General features: G+C 46.3%; 1 protein-coding gene across 1 annotated transcript in view; it reads left to right on the top strand.

Moving 5' to 3' along the window:
- LOC146209436 (gastric triacylglycerol lipase-like) overlaps positions 1-19267 on the top strand; it is a 58552-nt gene that overhangs the window by 8669 nt on the left and 30616 nt on the right. Inside the window, exons 3-5 of the mRNA XM_084580339.1 lie at positions 11144-11258; positions 15211-15361; positions 18632-18724. Coding sequence (XP_084436465.1) covers positions 11144-11258; positions 15211-15361; positions 18632-18724 — 359 coding nt within the window. The remainder of the gene's footprint in view (positions 1-11143; positions 11259-15210; positions 15362-18631; positions 18725-19267) is intronic.

The raw sequence follows: 19267 nt of genomic DNA, 5'->3' as shown, positions 1-19267 counted from the left end.
TGGAGAACTCAGCGCTTTGTATCTGCGTGGGGTTTTCTTTATTATTGCGTGGTAGCTTTATTTTGACGACCATATGCTGAGTAGATGTGAGAGAACCGGTGTGTACATTTCTGGATTGGAGATTAAGTGAATAGCCAAGTGCATGTACAGGGTCGCACCATTCTATCTGAAAAACGACCTGTCTTCAAAGTGCTTATGCATCCGAGCTGCGGCACAGTGTAGCTATTTGACAGGCTCTGCTTAGCACCATCGAAAGGTCGCTCTGCTGTTTTCGTCGCTTTGCTTCCATATAGGGCCGCGTCGGAAGGAATGGTGCTTTGTAGACACTGGTCGTGTTTCAGGTAAAAGTGGACGACCCTGTACCACGGAAGGATCCGCAAGGAAGATTATAAAGGAGCCAAACGCTGTAACCTCATGCTCTTAAACTCTTAAATTTGGAGACGGAATGGTCCTTGAAATTACTGAAAAGACCTCTGATTAACCTGTTGAATGTATATAATGATTTCGTTTGAGCATTTGTGCAAATTACACCTCCCTAGAACAAAGCCAGCGTTTTGTAATGAATTTTTAGACACTCTTCAAATTCGCGGCACATTGTACTGCGCGTAGGGGTGGGATTTGAACTATTCAGCTTATAGATGGTATGTCACGACTATGGAGAATGCCAGGCTACTAGAGGATTTTCATTTGCTGCAACTGCGACAGTCGCGACATCATGGACACACTTTCGCTAGCAACAAAAGTCGTCTGCACGTGTGCTGAGTGAGCCCATCAGCTTGTCGACCTTGATTCGCATCGTTAACCTAGAAAGTGGCGGTGTCTGTGCACCTAAGGTGCGCGTCGCCGTCTGTGGGCGAAAAGCACACGAGCTGGCTCGCTTAAAAACGTACACTTCTACTCTAGGGTACGTTTCAAAAACAACAAATAAAATAGGCGGCTTCAGTCCCCGCTTTTTTTGTTTGTGCGGCGCATTATTATTTGTATGGAACACACGTCAAAAACGTTTGTCCTTAGCCACGTGACGAAAGTATGCCAGTTCGCAATGCTGACAGCACCAGATGTGCGGAGCTTACCGCAGTGTTGCGGACCACAAGATCTACTCTCTTTCGCTAAGATGGGCGGCGGTGGACGGCGTATAGCGGTTCCGAATTGGCTAGCGCAATATATGTCACTGGTTTTTTCAGCTACCTGAGACGGCAGTCGAGAAGTACAGGTCTGGATCGTTCTGAAACAGAGTGCAGAAACAGGAGTTGAGTTCAGGCAAAACAGCGGAGGCCAGGTTAACGTGCACACATGCAATCTTCTCACCTGTAGCCGATCTCCCTCTTGCAGCCAGCAGCAGGTATAATTGGCGCAGGGGGCACTACTCTTCCTTCCGAAAAGCGCATCGTCCCGATACGCGATCAGGCAAAACTGAAACGTTACGGCATAAACAGAGCGCAGAATTAGAATACGTAGCCCTATCATTTACGGTAAGGGCTGAGGTGAACCACGTGCACAATTTCAAACTTAGCGGGCCAACGGGACGTGTACGATACAAATGGGATCCCCTCGTAGCTGACATGATCTATACGGCGAACCACCTCCTATGATTCAAAATAACTCTCGAGGAGCTTCTCGCTAAGACCTCTACCGCGAACTAGAGTCCGCGGCCGCACTCTATTTCCGTTTTTGAATTGGACGACACGATGCCTTAGATTTTATCTGTGGATATCGACGCGCAGATGGTTTTGGATGCGTTGTCGTGCCAGCTGTCGACTCTTCTTCCCCGCGCTGGATAGCGAGTTGAACATCGTGGTTAGTGTAGGCCTCTCATCTGTGACGCAGCCTAGCGTAAAACATAGTAACCATGTCTATGCTATGAATCAGACAGAACGGCGAAAACCCAATGATTTCTTGAATTTCGGAGCTATAAAAGCGAACGCTCCATACTGAAGAATATCGTCCCATCTTGGTGCCTGACGTTCACGTATATGAATATCAGGTATGCCTTTATGTATCCAGTAGTTATGTGGTCGTGAGTGTTGCTTAATGAGGTAGGGTATAAATACGGCACTGCCATCAGTGATTAGAACCACGGGAACACTGTGAAGGAGGTATATGAACTGTACAAAAAACTTCGCTACATTACCATATTACGTATTGGTGCAATCTCACTGATAATCAGCATGCCAGCGGTTGTAACAAATGCCGATTTGAATAGTGTGCGGCACGCAGCACTTTCAGATGCTAAATCTCGCGATTCGGCATACCGCTTGTGGTAATCCAGATACCAATAATTCAGTGAAGCCTCGATTTGGACATAAGAACAAGTCCACGCGGGTACATGCCTACCGGCTGGAATGAAGTTATTGGCGCCAGGATCGGGTGAACATGTTTTGCAGGCTGCACGGGAGGAACAATGAGTCGGTAGCATTTATGACAGGTCCTAGTTTAGTGACGAACAGTGTTCGCTAGTTGAGGCCAGTACTACCGGGAGCGAATTCGTGCCAGTGTGCGACTGTGCCCTAAATGTCCGGATGTTTGGTCATCATGAGAGGCTTCCATACTTTCATCCCGTGGGTCACCTGAAACAACAAGAAGTAAAGATCTTGCACTCGCTGCTAAGATCTTGTAATAGGCTTTGTTGCGGAGACATAAAGCGGATAGCACACGCATGAAGACACGTGTAATGGTGCCTTCTTGACCTTACAGATGGGCAATCAGTCCATAGAGTTCAGTGTCGAGTCGCTGTCGCGCTGCCGTATCGACTGTGCCCAGTGCTTCTAAAAAGGCATCTTCATGCTCGTCGTCTTGCTCTGAAGATGCTGATTCTGTAGCGGCTCTCTAGAGGCAGTCGGCATCGGTGTGCCTGCGAGTGGACTATCGTAGCGTCGAATTCACGCAACCGCAGGGTCTACCTTGCAAGTCGCCCTGAAGTGTCTCTCAAAGTGCTGTGTCAGCATTAAGCGTGGTCGTAGGTAACTGCCTCAAATGGGCATAGGTGCAAGTAGGGCCTAAACTAGGGGTCACCCAAACTTCAGCGAAGAATTCTTTTTCAGTAGTGGAGTAGTCAGTCTCTGCTTCGATAATGTTTGACTCGCGTACGAGATTACACTCTCGGTGTCGATCTGTTTCTGAATCAGCCGGCTCCGAGGCCCTTGTTGCTAGCGTCTGTGTGAACTTCAGCCTCGTTGTACTGTTAAAAGTGACCATGTGCAAGGGAGGTCTGGAGGCTCTGTTTAAAATGGTATAATGTATGCTGCTTTTCATCATACCATTGGAAGGCGACGTTCTCCTTCCTCAGGTGAGTAAGTGGGGCAGCATAATGAGAAAAATTATGAACAAGGCGTCGATAGTAGGCGCTAAGACCCAAGAATCTCCGCACGGCGTTCTTGTCTGATGGCACGGGAAAGAATGCGACGGGTTGTTTTTGTCATGATTTGGACGGACGTCTTCCTCTGATGACGTGGCCAAGAAATGTCAGTTCGTCGCATGCAAACTTGCACTTTGTCTGACGAGATGGTTGATTAGAGCGCACATGCCTCAGAAAATAACGATTGTCAGAGTAAACCAGGTATGTTGGCTTTTTAACGGGTTAAGGCCGCCAACACGCTCTCCATGACGTATTGGAATTTTCTAGAGCAGTACAGATGCCTAACGGAATCCTCTTAAAATCATAGAGGCCATCCGGGATGAAAAAGGCCATCTTCTTTCGATCTCGCTGATGGAACTCTATTTCTCAGTAACCGCTCTTGATGAAAAGTATTGATTATAAGTTAGCTGCGCAAGCGCACTATCAATGCACGGGAGCTTATAGGCGTCTTTTGGTGATGTTTAGGCGGAGATAGTTGACAAAACACCGAGGAGCAGTATCTTTTTTCTTCACTAGCGCCACCGAATCTCACCGCGGGCAGTGCAACGGTTGCATTGTATCGTCACCAGCATTTCGCGCGCTGGGTTCTAAATAACTTCCCGTTCCTTGAAAGATACCCACTAAGGCGACTGACGAATAGGATGACCAGTGCCGTCAGTACTGCTTGGAGTGGTCGTCCGGAGAACTCCGGATGACGTGGAGAAGCAGACGCTAAATTCTACAAGCAACGCTATCAGTTTGTCTCGCACAGAGATGTTTGGCACAGTCCCTACGATCAAAGGCACAGCCTTTGGTGAAGCCCATTAGGACTAGGTCACAATGTAAACAAGACTGGTAAAACGTTCAGTGATACCGAGAGGTGCGCATGTATTAAGATGTTGCGAGGCGCAGCAAAAGTTGGTGACAAGGATGTGTCCAATCGCACAAGACTTCTAGCAACGCCTACGCCCCTCCAAAAGCAGCTGAACACTTCCTTACAGTTCCTTCCTTACAGGTTCAAGCAAGTTGCTCTAGAAGCAACCGGCTCGGACCAGATACGCAGAAACACGTTCGAATAAGGCAGTAAGTCACGTGGTGCGCCACAACACCTGCAATGTAAAACGCGGGCACCGGCTGCAGCACTGTAACGCGAGGTTGACGAAGCATGAGCCGGTGGTGGTCAGCAAGGTGGATTACAGCGTTATACACTCCCTCAAGAAATGCTAGGATAATATCTCTGGAACAATTTTGTAGCACGACGAATGTGACCGAGCCCATGAGACTGTTAGTCTCAACACGACCAGTTCATCTGCCTATTGATTTTCCGGGTGGCCTCCAGCGATTCTGTCTATCGTCAGCTCGCGATGGGAGCTGGGCGAGGTACGTGGAGGCCCTTTAACAAGTGAGCATTTGGCACCGCCGCCTCCAGGCATCGCCTAGCTTAGTTTTCCTGACGAGGAGAAAGCGTTCTCGCCGAATTCTACCAAGAGGGGAGTATATCGCCAGGGCGGCGGCGAGCGAAGGCCACAATGAGAAGGCCGCTTTGGAGGTGGTGAATGGCGCAGATACTCCGCAATGTCCGTAGCTTGCTCGCCGCATTAAGGGCCGGCAGAAAACTGCTGGAAGCCGCGAAGATCGAGCTCGTGGTAAGGGCAGCGGCAATAGACGTGGCCGGCTTCTCCATTGTGAAGCATGGCGGGCGTTGGTCTGTAGTCTTTCACACATTGGCCTTGCCTTCTCTACGTATCTGTGGGGGAGGGTCGTATGTTGATGCAGGTTGCGGTAGAAGTTGTACCGGCGTCTAATGGCGGGCGGCGAACCGTAGCGCCGACTGCTGTGGCGACGAGCGTCTGGCGCGTGTCTCGACGGCCTGATCAGGCGAAGGAATAAGGGAGCACTGTGGATAGATGGCATGTTTCACGTCTTTACGGACAGCCTCTTTAAGAGATCGGGATGCTGTAACGTTCGGAGGTGGGAGAAGCTGCCTCAGATCTTTTCAAATAACCTCGCCGATTACCTTATGAAGATTCATGGAGTCGCTGGTATCGGCCGACAAGTGGGAAGTCGAGGAACTGGAGGCGATAGGAACCCCAGAAAGACATCGATATGGCGCACCGTCGTGGCCATGGCTCGCTCGATGTTCCTCGCTTCGGAAACAAAGCCTGCCACTCTTCTAGTAGAATCCCGAATCAGGCAACCGAAAACGCCGCTCTTAATTGACAACGTCGCCTGGGTACTTGCACTTTTTGTCCTCGGTGACTCGGCGGAAAGCGCGGGCACTAAGTCGCAAGACGTCTTGGACAAAACTTGACACTATTTTGTCGTATAGTATACGCATGGAACTGCCTGGTCTTTTATAATACCAAAAATGTGACTGACTTAAGTAAAGTTTCAGCAGCGGAACAAACGTATATGCGGACAGATTGAGTCGATCCTCACCGACGGCAGCTGCATTGCGGCTGCGAGCAGAAACTTGCTTGTATTGAAGCTGTCACTAATAGCAGAAAGTCGGTATCTATTAGCGATCCCTACAGAGGGGTATTATTTAAACCACCAATAAATTCTAGCACGCTTTCCTGACACCGGCGTTCGGAACCCACCGCAGAAACGTTCTGTACGACGGAAAACTGGACGATTTATTTTGCGTTGAAATGAGACATAGTTTGATAGTGCGAACATCACAAACAAAGACGTGAAACAGCACAACGCTGACCAGCAACTGAAACTTTATTCCAGAAGGCCTGCTCATCTACTCCAGCTTATAATTTCTGCTAGTCACGGTAACGGGGTGAGAAACATATCGATTCGGCCTATATAACACTGATTAAAGCCACGCAACTTCATTCTTGTCTTCTTGGGGAGGTTAGCCGACAGTATTACCACACATGTCTCCCCATTTTCCCATATATTATCGTTTCATCCACTTCACGCGATCCTTGATTCTGATTTTTTTATAATATGTGCGTGCTTCGAATGCAAGCTAGGCATGAGTTTGCAGGTAACATGGCCGAACAGGTGACATGACCTCATGAGGCCACATGGCAGGGCCGAATCCGCAGGAGCCGTCGATTCTAGTAGAGCCTTAGAGGGGGGAGTGGTTTGTCGGGAATAGAAACTACCGGTATACTTTGAATCCCACCTCAGTAATGTTACCCTTAAGCAACTTAAGTACGTTAATACAGCTTGGCTCAGTGGAGCTTTATATCTGCGTCTGGTTGTTTTTTACACAATCTGCCGGCTTGAGGCTGCATGCTAATGCTTAGGTTTTAAATTCAGAGGCACAATTCAACGCATTAGTGAATATGCGAATGGCAAAAGGCACGCAAGCAAATGAGGCTCAACAATGGAGCTACTGGCAGGACTCATTAAAATTACCACATAATAATCTAACAAGGCGGACCTGAACTCTACTTCGTGTAGTGCGGTAATCTTCATCGTTATAACCACTACCATGCGTCGCGTGCTGGCGCTCTCAAGAACCAAGAAGTTGGTCGTTGTCTTCGTGATTCGCTACACCCGACGCCCCGCTCGCTGCGAGTTCTTCCCGAGCAGCTGGATCCATCTGCGTCGACTGATTAAACACACCCCTACAATTGGGGGAGGTGCTGGGTGCGTCCCCGTCCACCCTGGAACTAAGAAGCCGCACATTGCCCTCTGCTTCCAGCATGCCGGATCATACTGCCTCGACATCGCCGCCCCTCTCAACCACGGTGCTGTGTTCTAGAGTTCTACGGCAGCGTGATCCGTGCCTCTTCAGTGGCACAGCCGACCAAGATGTCGACGATTGGTGGTCGGCGTATGAGCGCGTCAGTAGTTACAACAGATGGGACGACACTATAAAGCTAAGTAACGTAATCTTTTATCTGATTGACGTGGCGAACCTCTGGTTTCGCAACCATGAGGCAGACCTGTCATCTTGGTCTGCATTTAAAAAGAATTTTGCGGAAGTGTTCTGCCGCCCTGCGTTTCGCAAGCTCAGAGCAGAACAGCGCTTGCGCGAGCGCACTCAGCATGCCGAAGAGTCGTTCACCAGTTATATAGAAGACATCGTTGACCTGTGCAAGCGTGTCGATCCACTAACGTCCGAAGCGGATAAGATCGAAAACATTATGAAAGGAATATCTCACGACGCATGCCAGATGTAATCTGCGCAAAATCCTGCCACGGTCAGTGACGTTATCAAACTTTGCCAGAGCTACGACGTGCTTCGTAAGGGGCGCGCTTCTGCCCGGCGGTCCGGTGTTAGAGACGACACCATCTCTGCACTTGCTCTGGGCGGTTCTACTCCATAAGAGGACAGCCCTTTGACTCAACAAATCAAAGCCTTCGTTCGAGAAGAGGTCGCCCGCCAGCTATTACAGGTCCCTCAGTTACAAGATACTGGCCGCCTTGTTCCTGACATGACTCCCTCTTTGGCCCCTACCATACGGCGTGCCGTACAAGACCACATCGCTGATGTCATTCCGCCCTGTTCCGTGTTCCCTCCCAGCCCAGTGCTGCTGACCAGCCCGTGCCAGCGCAAGTAACGGCACCACTAACGTACGCCCAAGTTGCGGCCAGGCCGCTAATGCCATCAGAACCTCTTTCCTACCAGGCTGCTCCTTCCAACCTTCCTTTGCTTTGCCTTTGGCTGGGTCTGCATTCCATGCCCCTATTCCAAGGGTACGCCAACGCCCTACGAACCCTTGGCGCACCGCGGAAAACCGGCCCATCTGCTACTCTTGTGGGCTGCCGGTTCATGTCGCACGCCTTTGCCGTCAACGCCTTCCACCTTCTCGCCCTAACCTGTGGAACTACTCCTACGATACCGATCAGCTCTCGCCGAGAACTCCGCCCGGCTCCGACTTTGTCATATTTTACGCATATAACATTTTACGCATGTAGCATATAGCATATATAATATAACATTTGTTATATTTTTACGCATCAATGATGACGATATTCATTGCTGTTAAAAGACTGTTCACAAATTGCTTTTATATCTGGGAGTAACTTATAGCTGGGAAGGGGCTAGCGGGGACCTTGAGTCGATGACCTGGTGCGATACTCCCCATGTTAGAACTTATGCATGGTTTCCCTAACTAAAGCTGTAATTTGAAGCTCGACTTGTTGTTACTGCAAGTAACCAGTCTTTGTTTACAGCTTTAATTTACTTTCGAATCTGAGCCTACAGCCAACCTATGTCAGTAGTTTGCTCATTTCCAAGATTTACATTTGCTTTGCTTCTGAACCTGCAGTCGGCCTATGTCGGTAGTTGTGTCATTAACAAGCGAGCAACCACATTTCATAATAAGGAACACGCAGCTAACACTGATAAAAATGAAGCCAACTAGCACTTTTTGAGAGGCCGTGCAAATGATTCCAAGTTCTCAGCTGTGTGTCCGTTTTCTATGTCCGTTTTGAGCTTTCGTTGGTGTTATTGCTGATGCCGTCAACGCGTCATCTAATACCTTGAAGTAGGATGGACAGTTAAGCGAGTTGGTATAATTGCATAGTGGGTGAAACAGCGCGAAAAGACGAAGAAGCCCAACAGACGAGCGCTGTTTTTTTTCTGTTTTTGTTTTTGACCCGTAAAACCTACTTCATCATTCTCCTCCTTGATACTTTTATTAACCGCATTCATAATTCCCTTGTGAGGCAAAAAGTAATATACGTCTTCTATATCAATGCTGAAACCTGAACACAAACCAGGATTACTATTCATTCTGAAATTTATCACTTTGTCCGTGTTGTCAACAAAGAAAGGGTCCTCCCCAACCAATGATGAAAGATGCTTCTGCAGATAGCTAGACACTGGCACTGCCAAGTCCCAGCTTCGATATGATGGCTCTAAAAGGAGTGTTAACCTTATGGGTCTTTGCGGAGAAAAATAATTTCAACTGATCGCCTTTTGTCTTCATAACCGCCATCGCCAACAATTCAAGATTACACTAATTCAGCCCCAATACGGCCTGCTCCTTTACACTTCCGCAATCTACAATTACACGTTTAAAACACTTTTTTACTGCGTGTAAAGCCTTTTCGATGAAGTCGTCCGGTGTTACAACAAAATGGCCTTCTTTATCCGACAGAACTAGTCACAATCTATTGCACTCAAAGTAGTCCACAAGGGAACGTAAGTCCTTACATCGTCGTGGTGCTGCCGGGGATGCAACCAGGGCGTTGACGCTCTCTTCCAGGAACCTCGGGCGTACACCTGGCGATGTTCCCCGATAGGGTCAGTCTTTCCACAGGTGAAAGGACAAGCTCGTTAGCGTACTTTGTTCCCCGCTCAAGCGTCTTCCGATGTTGCGGAGGTAGATGCGCATCACCCAGCAGCTCTACTTTTTTGGTAGACCCATCAGTCTTCTTTTTAGGAAGATGAGGAAGGACGGATGCCCACAAACATTCTATAGCATAATGCGAAGTGGCGACCCACTCCTTGTACATCCTGTCTCGCTGACATTCCCTGCCAAACTTTCCACATGCCACCCATAAGCACTCTTAGAAGTAACGAGCTTGTCGCCAAAGCTCAGAGTGCAGGATGCGGCGCATCCTCTTGGAATGCCCCGCAGATGGCTGTAGCGGCCCACAGAAGAGTTGAAGATCCATGGAGCAAATGCCTCTCTTGAAATGCAGGGCAAGTACTCGTGCTCTGCATACGCACACCGCATAGAGCATTGCGATGCACGCTGGATTAGTGATGTTCAAGCTTAACCACGGAAAAGGGCCCTGTGCAAAAGAAATACGTTGAAGTAGGAGGGACAGTTGCGCGAGTTGGTACAATTGCATAGTAGGTAGAACAGCGCGAAAAGACGAAACTCGTCTTTTGTGCTTCTCTTCTTGTGTGTTTCATCTTTTCGCGTTATTCCACCCACTCTCTAATATCTGTGGGTGGTTAAGATAGCAACTTAACTTTCCAGTTTGATTACTTTCTAATGAAATTGCAGGTGTTACTACACTCTGACTAGCCGTTCTTGTTCACGTTACCTATATACGTCATTCCTGTCCGCACAAAATATTTTTTTGGTTTGATTTGGTTTGTGGGGTTTAACGTCCCAAAAGCGACTCAGGCTATGAGAGACGCCGTAGTGGAAGGCTCCGGAAATTTCGACCACCTGGCGCTCTTTAACGTGCACTAACATCGCACAGCACACGGGCGCCTTGCTTCTCGCCTCCACCGAAAAGCGGCCGCCGAGGCCAGGATTCGATCCGGCATCCATGGGAACAGTAGTCGAGTGCCGTAACCACTGCGCCATCCCGGCGGGGTAAAAAAAAAAAATTTTGTTTCTTACCATAATGGTGTTTTGTTTTGCAGAACCCATGGTTTAATGGGAGAGTCAAGGGGGCATACTCGAATTTCATTTCTTTGGGCGGTGTTCTGTGGCTTATTAAAAACAGCGCACCACAAAAGGGGGACAAATAGCTAGAGAAGTACTCAGTAATACGTCTGGTTTCATTCTCTTACTGACAAGGAGAACGAAGATGCAATAAAAACTCAGTTGCTAGTCAGCGCAATATTTGCATGTATGTGTATTGTGATATTTATCCCATTTGTGGTGAGCGATTTTCATTACGTCGTGTACCAAGCAGCCTTTCTTTTTCGTAACGGCGTTCTGTGATTGTCTCTTCTTGACCACGTGAGCTCTACAACTTTGTCATTGTGTTGACCAATTATAAAATTCCGCAGCTATGTGTTTGGTCCCCAAACGGACGTCACCTCTACGAAGTTATCACTGTGTCGGCCAGTCACGGCAGCGGTGGTTTGGTGGAAGGAGATGAACAGTGGTTTTATCGCATTTATATACGTATTAAACTGCACGTTCGCAGGCTTCCTGTTTGCTGACGCTGACTTTGATGTCTGGGCCATTAATACCAGGGAGTCTGAGCCGTACTCACACCATCTAAAGCTGAAGAAATCTGACGCGAAGTACTGGCATTGGAGGTGGGTCTTTATTGTTTTCTTTTTTTTTTACTACAAAAAGCATGCAATTCTTCCGGACAAACGAAACGAATTGGCTGTGGTTTGACCAATGGACATGCCGAGCAGAATTGCGGTAGCAAGATCTATGGCGAACCCAGCGGCGGCGGCCTCTCTGAGGCACCGCTCAGCGAAGGAGTCGGCGGTGCCAGGCGCGCCAGCTGTGCACCGTGTGACGTCGCTCCCTCCTGTCGCATGCGTAGCTGGCGCGGCGGCGGCACCTCTGAGTCACCCGCGCAGCAGAGGAGTCGGCTGCGGCTCTGACGCGGCTCTTCAAATGTGCTCCGCGTAACGTCCCTCACTCCTCGCACATGCTCAGCTTGGCTCCTCGGAGGCTCCGCGAAATGGCTCAGCGACTAGTGCAGTGTTGCTTCCGCAACAACAGGATTTTTTATTTATTTGTTGAATCCTCAAAGGCCCCATCAAGGGGTATTACATCAGGGGTGAGCTTGGAGTACGGCGGTTACAATAAAAATTGTCTCTCAATGGCAGTCTTGAAATGATGAATTTCGGTTAGTGAGGCGATGTGGTTGGGAAGGTCGTTCCAATCCAGGGCAGTGCGGAGAAAAAATGACTTTTGGAATGTTGTCCCATAGGCGCGGGGGGTAGACGCAGTGGAGATGACGAGATGACCAATGGGCTGGACGGATGAACACGTTTTCAGGTGGCAAGATGTGACAAAACTTATGATAAAGAGAATGGCGAGCTAGTTTCCGGCGCAAAGCTAGATTGTGAAGTTCAAGTTTGGAGTTTAAAACAGTAACACTGGTGCGATAGGAGTAATCTGAAAGAATGAAACGTGAAGCTCGATTTTGAGTATATAGAATCCAGTAAATTGATCAGATTAGTTTCGTGAGAATGAAATATAGCGTGAGCGTACTCAAGTTTGGGTCTGACAAGCGACATGTAAAGAATTATTTTGACAGAAGGGGGAGCTAATGAAATGTTGCGGCGTAAGTATCCAAGAACGCGACAAGCGGAGTTGGCTATATGAGAAATATAAATGCACAAACCGCTAAACCAGGTCGGTAATTTTATGATATGGCCATTTGTAATTTCTTTGGCATTCTTTTTTATCTATCGCTTATTCTTCTGATCTTTCCACCAAAAGAGACATAGTCCGGATAGTGCAAAAACAAATATAAATACAAGAAACTAAAAATCTCCAAAGGTGCATTATTACCGACAAAAAGAACTGAATAGGACACTGAATATACAAACTAAATGAATGACTATATTTCAACTGATAGCAATAAAGAGACCACAAGACACAATGTCAGCGAGATCAAGCATAATAGAAAGCCCATCTTAAAAGAGAGTGAAAATGCTAATTTCGAAAGCCAGAAATACCTTGCAGATGGGCGCTTCATTAGATGACTAAATTAGGAAGGTGGTATGTTTATAGATATTTTGATTAAAGGTGAGTTATATATTGATTCTATTGCTAGAAAGAAAGTATTTCAACTGTTTATTCATTTTCTATCAGATATATACGGCTAGTTATCGAAGTTACAAGGAGCAGAGGAATTTCATCACAGTGCTTCCCTGCCCTAATTTAAACGAGCTAACTTTGCATCATGCAGCATAGCGGAAGGTGAATTGCGGCGTCCATATCGCTTATATATGAAACGAGTAGTTATCCCTTGATATTTTGTTGCTTTCTTTATCCCCGTAGCGCACAATACTCGCCAACTCCTAATAAGGTTTTCCTATTAAGTTTAGGCTTAGTTTTTTAGTTCTGTCAATAATGTGGAATGCTGCTAAATTTTGTTTTAGGAACGGCATTATAGAAGTTAATGGCAGGAGTATGCCTTTTCTGTTGTACACAAATCTGATCGGCTCCATCAAAACGCAGACTGCCTGTCACGTTATCCCGTCGATCCCCTTCCCCTATAGACCATGGTCGGACCTCTGTGTCCTCTGAATATCTGATTTTGTCCACTTTGCCGACGAACAGCACTTGGACCCAGCCCTCAGCTCTTTAATCGACCGGCTCCGCACAGACAGTTGGTCCTCCTTCCTCACCATGTTCTTGCTGCATGGGAACAAGCTGTACAGCAGCAACATGCGACCTGATGGCGCCGTGTACTTGCTGGTCATACCCCAACAACTGCGCTCTGCCGTTCTCGAACAAACGTATAACGTCCCTACAGCTGGTCGCACATACGACTGCGTGTTCCGGCGTTTCTTTTGACCTGTTCTCTATCGCTTCGTCCAATGTTTTGTAGCCGCTTGCGTCCTCTTTCAATGCCGAAGGAACCCCCGTACTGCGTCCTGGACAGCTGCAGATGATTGCCTTCCCGACTGAGCCGTTTCCTCGTATTAGGCTTGACATCCTAGGGCCCTTCCTGGGTCCTCATGAGGAAACAGATGGATTGCTGTAGCCACCAATTATGCCACGCGATATGTGATGACTCGCATCATTCCAGCCAGCTGCCCACTGGCGCTGCTGACTTCCTTTCGTTCGATGTCATACTCCCCCATAGCGTTCCCTGTCAACTACTTCCCGACCGTGGCCGCTGCTTCCTTTCCGAAGTTGTTAGCAAAATACTTCTTGCTCCATTCGTCACACATTCACCAGGGCCTATCACCCTGAGACGAACGGCCATACGGAACGTCTTAACTACACACTCAGCAACATGATCGCTATTCATGTATGCAACAATCACCGCGACTGGGACATTAGCCAGCCATTTCGTACCTTCGCATAAACCTCTCTGCGCCGTGATACTGCTGGGTACTTTCCATTCTATCTTCTCTTTGGAAGAGCCCACTTACTGCCCTTCAACATTTTGCTTCTAGCGGCTAGCCCCGTCACTATGCCTGCGATATACTATCGCCCGAGCCGATTCCGTCAGCCAGATAGCTCGCCACAAGCTCTCTGCCTCTCAGAACGCTTACAAATGCCGCTACGACACTAACCACCGTAATGTTCACTATCCTACCGGATCTCTGGTATTGCTCTGGCTCCCGTCCCGCAGTTTGGGGTTCTGTGAAAACATTCTGCCGCGCTAGACAAGTCCTTATCGTGCATTTACGCCACGTGACACACGCAACCTATAAGATTAGACCGCTCCACCCCAACTCACCGTCCGCTACACGCACTTCCGAATTAGTACATGTAGCTCTTCTCGTGCCGTATTGTTCCCACTCCACACCGCACGTGTCACACGCACCGGCGCATCGCCTTTTACCGAGGAGGATGGTGTTGCAGGGGAACGCGTGACAGACGAAGTTGTGCGCTCGCAGACTACGATAACCGAGGAACGCGTGAACAATGAAGTGTTGTTCTAGGAGAAGACGAAAAAGACAAGGCCGATGCTGAGCGGCCCTTAAAGTTTAGGCGCCGAGTACCGCCCATCACAGCCCAAGTATCAGTAAATACTTTCTCATAACAATATTCTAGGATTCCTGGTGGCTAGGTACATTTTTATTAGGTACGAAGAAATTGTGCTCCAATTTAACACTGATGCGCTGATGCATGACATCGCAGCTGCTTTTAAAAGAAATCAATTCATCCACGAGGATTTCAATCATTTACGCAAAATTAGGAGATAGTCAGGCACGGTCATCGCACCCGCAGTTAAGAAGTCCGGAGTAGTCGCAGTGCACGCAGTTGTCTTCTTAAAGATTTTGGGGACATCATTTGCTTGCCAGAATGAAAACTCTATATCGGGCTCAGACAAGGTCCTTAGAAAAGGTTCTAGTAAACTATTAATCAGATATTTTCAAAAACACTTTAAACATCTATCGCCGCACTACGATTGCATCCCAGACCTTCGCACACGCGAGAGGCTGCTCTGCGTCTACTCATCAGTGCATAAACAGACGATGGTGCTCGAAAGCATTGTCACATTATGAAGGGTTCTGCTCAGACACAAGTTAACGGTGGTGATTCTTCAACGACCACATTTAGCTTCGACGAGATTGGACGTTATGACACAGCTGCGGGCATCGACCACGTTCTCAAAGCTACAGGAGCATCGAAGCTGACGCTCTTCTGCCTGTCACAAGGAGTAACCGCTGCTTTGACTCTGCTGTCCACGAGACCCGAGTACAACGAAAAAGTGAGTTGCCCTCGTTGTTCTTTATCTCTATCGAGCACGGTAGTGTCTCAGATAGCTGGCTCTTGGTGCTTTGATAACCTTGGACGTGAAATTTACTGGAGGACTCAGTGTAAATCTGTGCGTTAATTTTTACCAAAATATAATTATTTTGCCTAAGATCTTGTTAGAGTTACAGCATAACTATTCCAGCTAAAACCCGGATCGCATCGGTATTTCCAGACGAGCTTCAAGCTCAGGCAAGGTAAAACTGGGACTTAACCAGACCACCGACAGTGTCGCATTATATAGAGTGCTTTGATGAACTGGTGCATGATCAAATGACTTAGTCACTGTAATATCACTACATGACTAACCGACTGTTTTAATATTTTTTATATTTTCAGTATAGAGTTAGAACATTCTGGAAGGTTTTCATGGCTATTCATTGCTCTGGCCACACAAACCTTCACTTCACTTACCCTCTTTCACTCGCACCTTCCTTCCTTCTCTTAAGGCGCAGTTCAGGTGTCCGCATAACAAGTGTGCCCGATACTGTTCCTTTACTTTCCTGTGCACCATTTATTATTATTTTTATTGAGCTTAACCTCACACAGTCTAAAGCGACATAAAATATAGCACAGATAATGTGCGTTAACAATTCACAACATACCGCCACCACTTCTCCTTTTTAATGAGAAGTTACCTGCTTCAATGCGGGTTAATATTGGAAGGCAGCGTAAAGCAAAATGTTTGCACTTTGTAGTTAGTGCAGAAATGAGCAATCCATCTGTCTCCATTGCCTGTATAGGGTCATTTACTTCTAGGTATAACACGGTAGATGCTTTCAAAGTGTCATTGCTACCGACCAGGTCATGCAACAAAGCTACGTGGTAGGCCAATGCGAAGCATCCTCTCCGGCTTCCTCTGTGCTCATATCGCTTTGCTTCGATATGCGCCTGCTTCATATGCGATGTTGCTTTGAAACCAGGGATCGTGTTTAGCTAGAAGTGGGTGACCCTGTACGTACATCATTGGTTTTGGTTGTAAGAGATCCGATGGAATTAAAGATCACCTAGGTAAGTAGAATTAGAATGATAGAACGCGAGGTTTGTGTGCGTGTTGAAAAGTAATGAATCCATTGTTTTCAAATGAGGTTATGAGGTCGATATAAGGTACAGAATGTTAACCCGTTAGCCAAATTTTCTCTTTGCAATAGAGTTAACCATTGGATGTTTTGGTTAGTTTCAGTTCAGACAAAGCTACAATAATCGAGGCATGAATAATAAGAAACGATCTACACCATGCTAATGAACTAGTGACGCTGAAACGTTTATTACATACCTGACTGATGTGTCGGTTCCAATTTAAGTACGAACAAAGGTGGCGCCTAGTATGTAGGGATCACTTACGATATCAATGTGCCTTTCTTTCTACAAACTGAGTGCTATTCATCAAATTTGAAGGCTTATTTCTGGTTCTAGGAATGATTATCTTTGTCTTTTTCTGCCTTTATACCAATTTATTACCTTGAGAGCGGTAGGGTAACATAGTATAATGCTGCATTCCATTATTAAGGTGCTTATCTCCTCTATGCAGAGCAGTATAGCACCATCTTCAGCATAAATCATAAAGGTAGCTTGTTTCTCAATTTAACAGCTGTAAATTCTGAATTATCGAGGACATAGAACACACCTTCAGTCTCAATAACTAAGCGTTATGATTATCGGTAAATAGTTTGTCGTATATAAACACAGAACATGAGTTAAAACCGAGTCATCTACCGTTATACAGCTCAGGTCGAGCATATCTGCACTGGACTAATTGTAGGTCCGAATTATATCTATGGTCAGTAAACGCGAATAAATTTAACTTTAGGCTACATCATTCAGTCCTATATCGTGCCTAGTTTGTGTAGAGTATAACTGCACACACTTATTTAAGTATAATCTTTTATTATTATTTAAATAGGCAATTGTGATGGAGATAGAAACATAAAGTCTTCGACGTCTTAAAATGAGTAAAAGACCACAGCACTAATTGTGGATATTTTTTATTGATGTTCATGAGTTATTGTTAAAAAAGAAAACAAATTTTAGGAGTAAAATCAGAAAATATATATTACCATAAAGGTACTGCTCGTTCTTGAGATTGACCAGAATTAAATCAGTATGAAATTTTATTTCAAATTACATCCCAAAGGGAATAATAACAGTCGTGAAGGTATTTTAATAGTGGGATGTTCTATTCGTCTGTCAGTTCAAATTATTCATTGCAAGGTTTTCTTCAAAACCCATTACAGATGTACTGATGCAGTCTGTGCAGGTGCATTCTACGCAAGGCGGATCTGGGTGATAGAGTGCTGGAAAAGAATGATAAATAAGAAGGAATATATAGCCAACTTTCTAATTCTTGGTTTTATGGCGGTAAATACAGCGTGACATTGAATGTCTTCAACTGCGAAGGTAACCCACCGTAATAGAATTTCCAGGCTGGAACTATGGTTTTAAACATCAAATCTCAAATATTTGCAACTGAACACATATAAAAAAATGGCATGCTCTGCTTGTTATCTGCACGTAAATCAAGTAAACATTTTCTACATCAGCGAAAAAAGTGAGTTGGTGGGTAATTTTTAATAATCAGTAGAGCTGGCACGAAGGCCTATTCGAGGAAGAAGGTTAGTAGGGTAAGGGAGGCCAGTGACTATGTCTGTATTATATGTCTCCATTTCAACTACCTGTAGAGCAGGGAAGGCGACTGGAGGACTCTCCAAATCACTATTTGAACGCCCGATACCGCGAACGACGATGTCAAATTTAAAAGTTTAGGACTGAGCTCAACTTTTTTTTTTTTGACAGCTTTTAGATTCGCAATCTAAATTTGTTCCCAATAACCAAAATTAAAAACATTTATTAGTTGTGTTACTAATTCATTGTGACTCTGCTGCAGTCCTCCATGGAAAGAACGTCTGCCTTGCCGCACAATCTGCGTAAAGAGACGCAGCGGCATTTCATTCACGCTTTTGAGGCAAAATAAGTCTATTCCCTTATTTCACACACCAGAAATTTCGCCAATCACTACGGCTTTCTGCTCTGAACAAAACAGGCGAATGTGTGACTTTACCCAAAGAAGCGCTGACTTTGTTTGAAAACCATTCATAACCAGCTTTTCTCACTCACGTGTTGTTTTTTGGGGATGTCGGAAACCGACTTGGTGATGGTTTGTTTTCCACACGAGCGTGTATTTGAATTTTACTTTTAACCTTGACGTGGCTGTAATTTTGTCTTGCAGGTTGAGCTCGTTGTGGCATACGGTCCTATTGCTAATATAAGCAGTATGGGACGTCCAATGCCATTGCTATTGGAGATACTTCAAGGTCTCTCAGTAAGTGAGCGCATTTGAAAGATATTTGCATGAATAATTATTAGGAAGAAGTTACGTCCAGACAATCACGAAGTTCTTGATGCCAAACCAACATGCAAGCAAAATGTAGCAGAGGTTTTTAAAGTGAAAGGCACTAGAGCTGAAGCCTTGGGAGAATGGTGGAGCGGGGAAGGGGGGGGGGGACTCGCATATTTGCTTGCCAAATTTGGATGCGGTTGCAGATGTGACACATATTAAGCGTGAAAAGGCAGTATGCCTAGAGTATATATTGTCACGGGGTTGGCAACTGCGGCTAGGTTAACAGAGCCGGTACAGTTTTAGGTACGTCCTGCGAGTCCGGAGCCGATTCACTTCAACGTCGTTTTCCCTTCGAGCACCCCCTGGCAATATAATTCAGTCTGAAATGTAATCTTTTATGTCAAGCTAATGAATAACTTCTCTACATACTTGTGTGGCCTGCATACATCGTGTCGCGGCTCATGCATAACGGCTTCATAAGACTAGATTGTGTATGTATTGACACTAACGGTAGATTTCTTTAGT

The sequence above is a fragment of the Amblyomma maculatum genome, chromosome 1 (assembly GCF_055883805.1).
Source record: "Amblyomma maculatum isolate TAMU_Amacu chromosome 1, ASM5588380v1, whole genome shotgun sequence".
NCBI classification, from domain to species: Eukaryota; Metazoa; Arthropoda; class Arachnida; order Ixodida; family Ixodidae; genus Amblyomma; species Amblyomma maculatum.
This window is presented reverse-complemented; position numbering and strand designations above follow the sequence as displayed.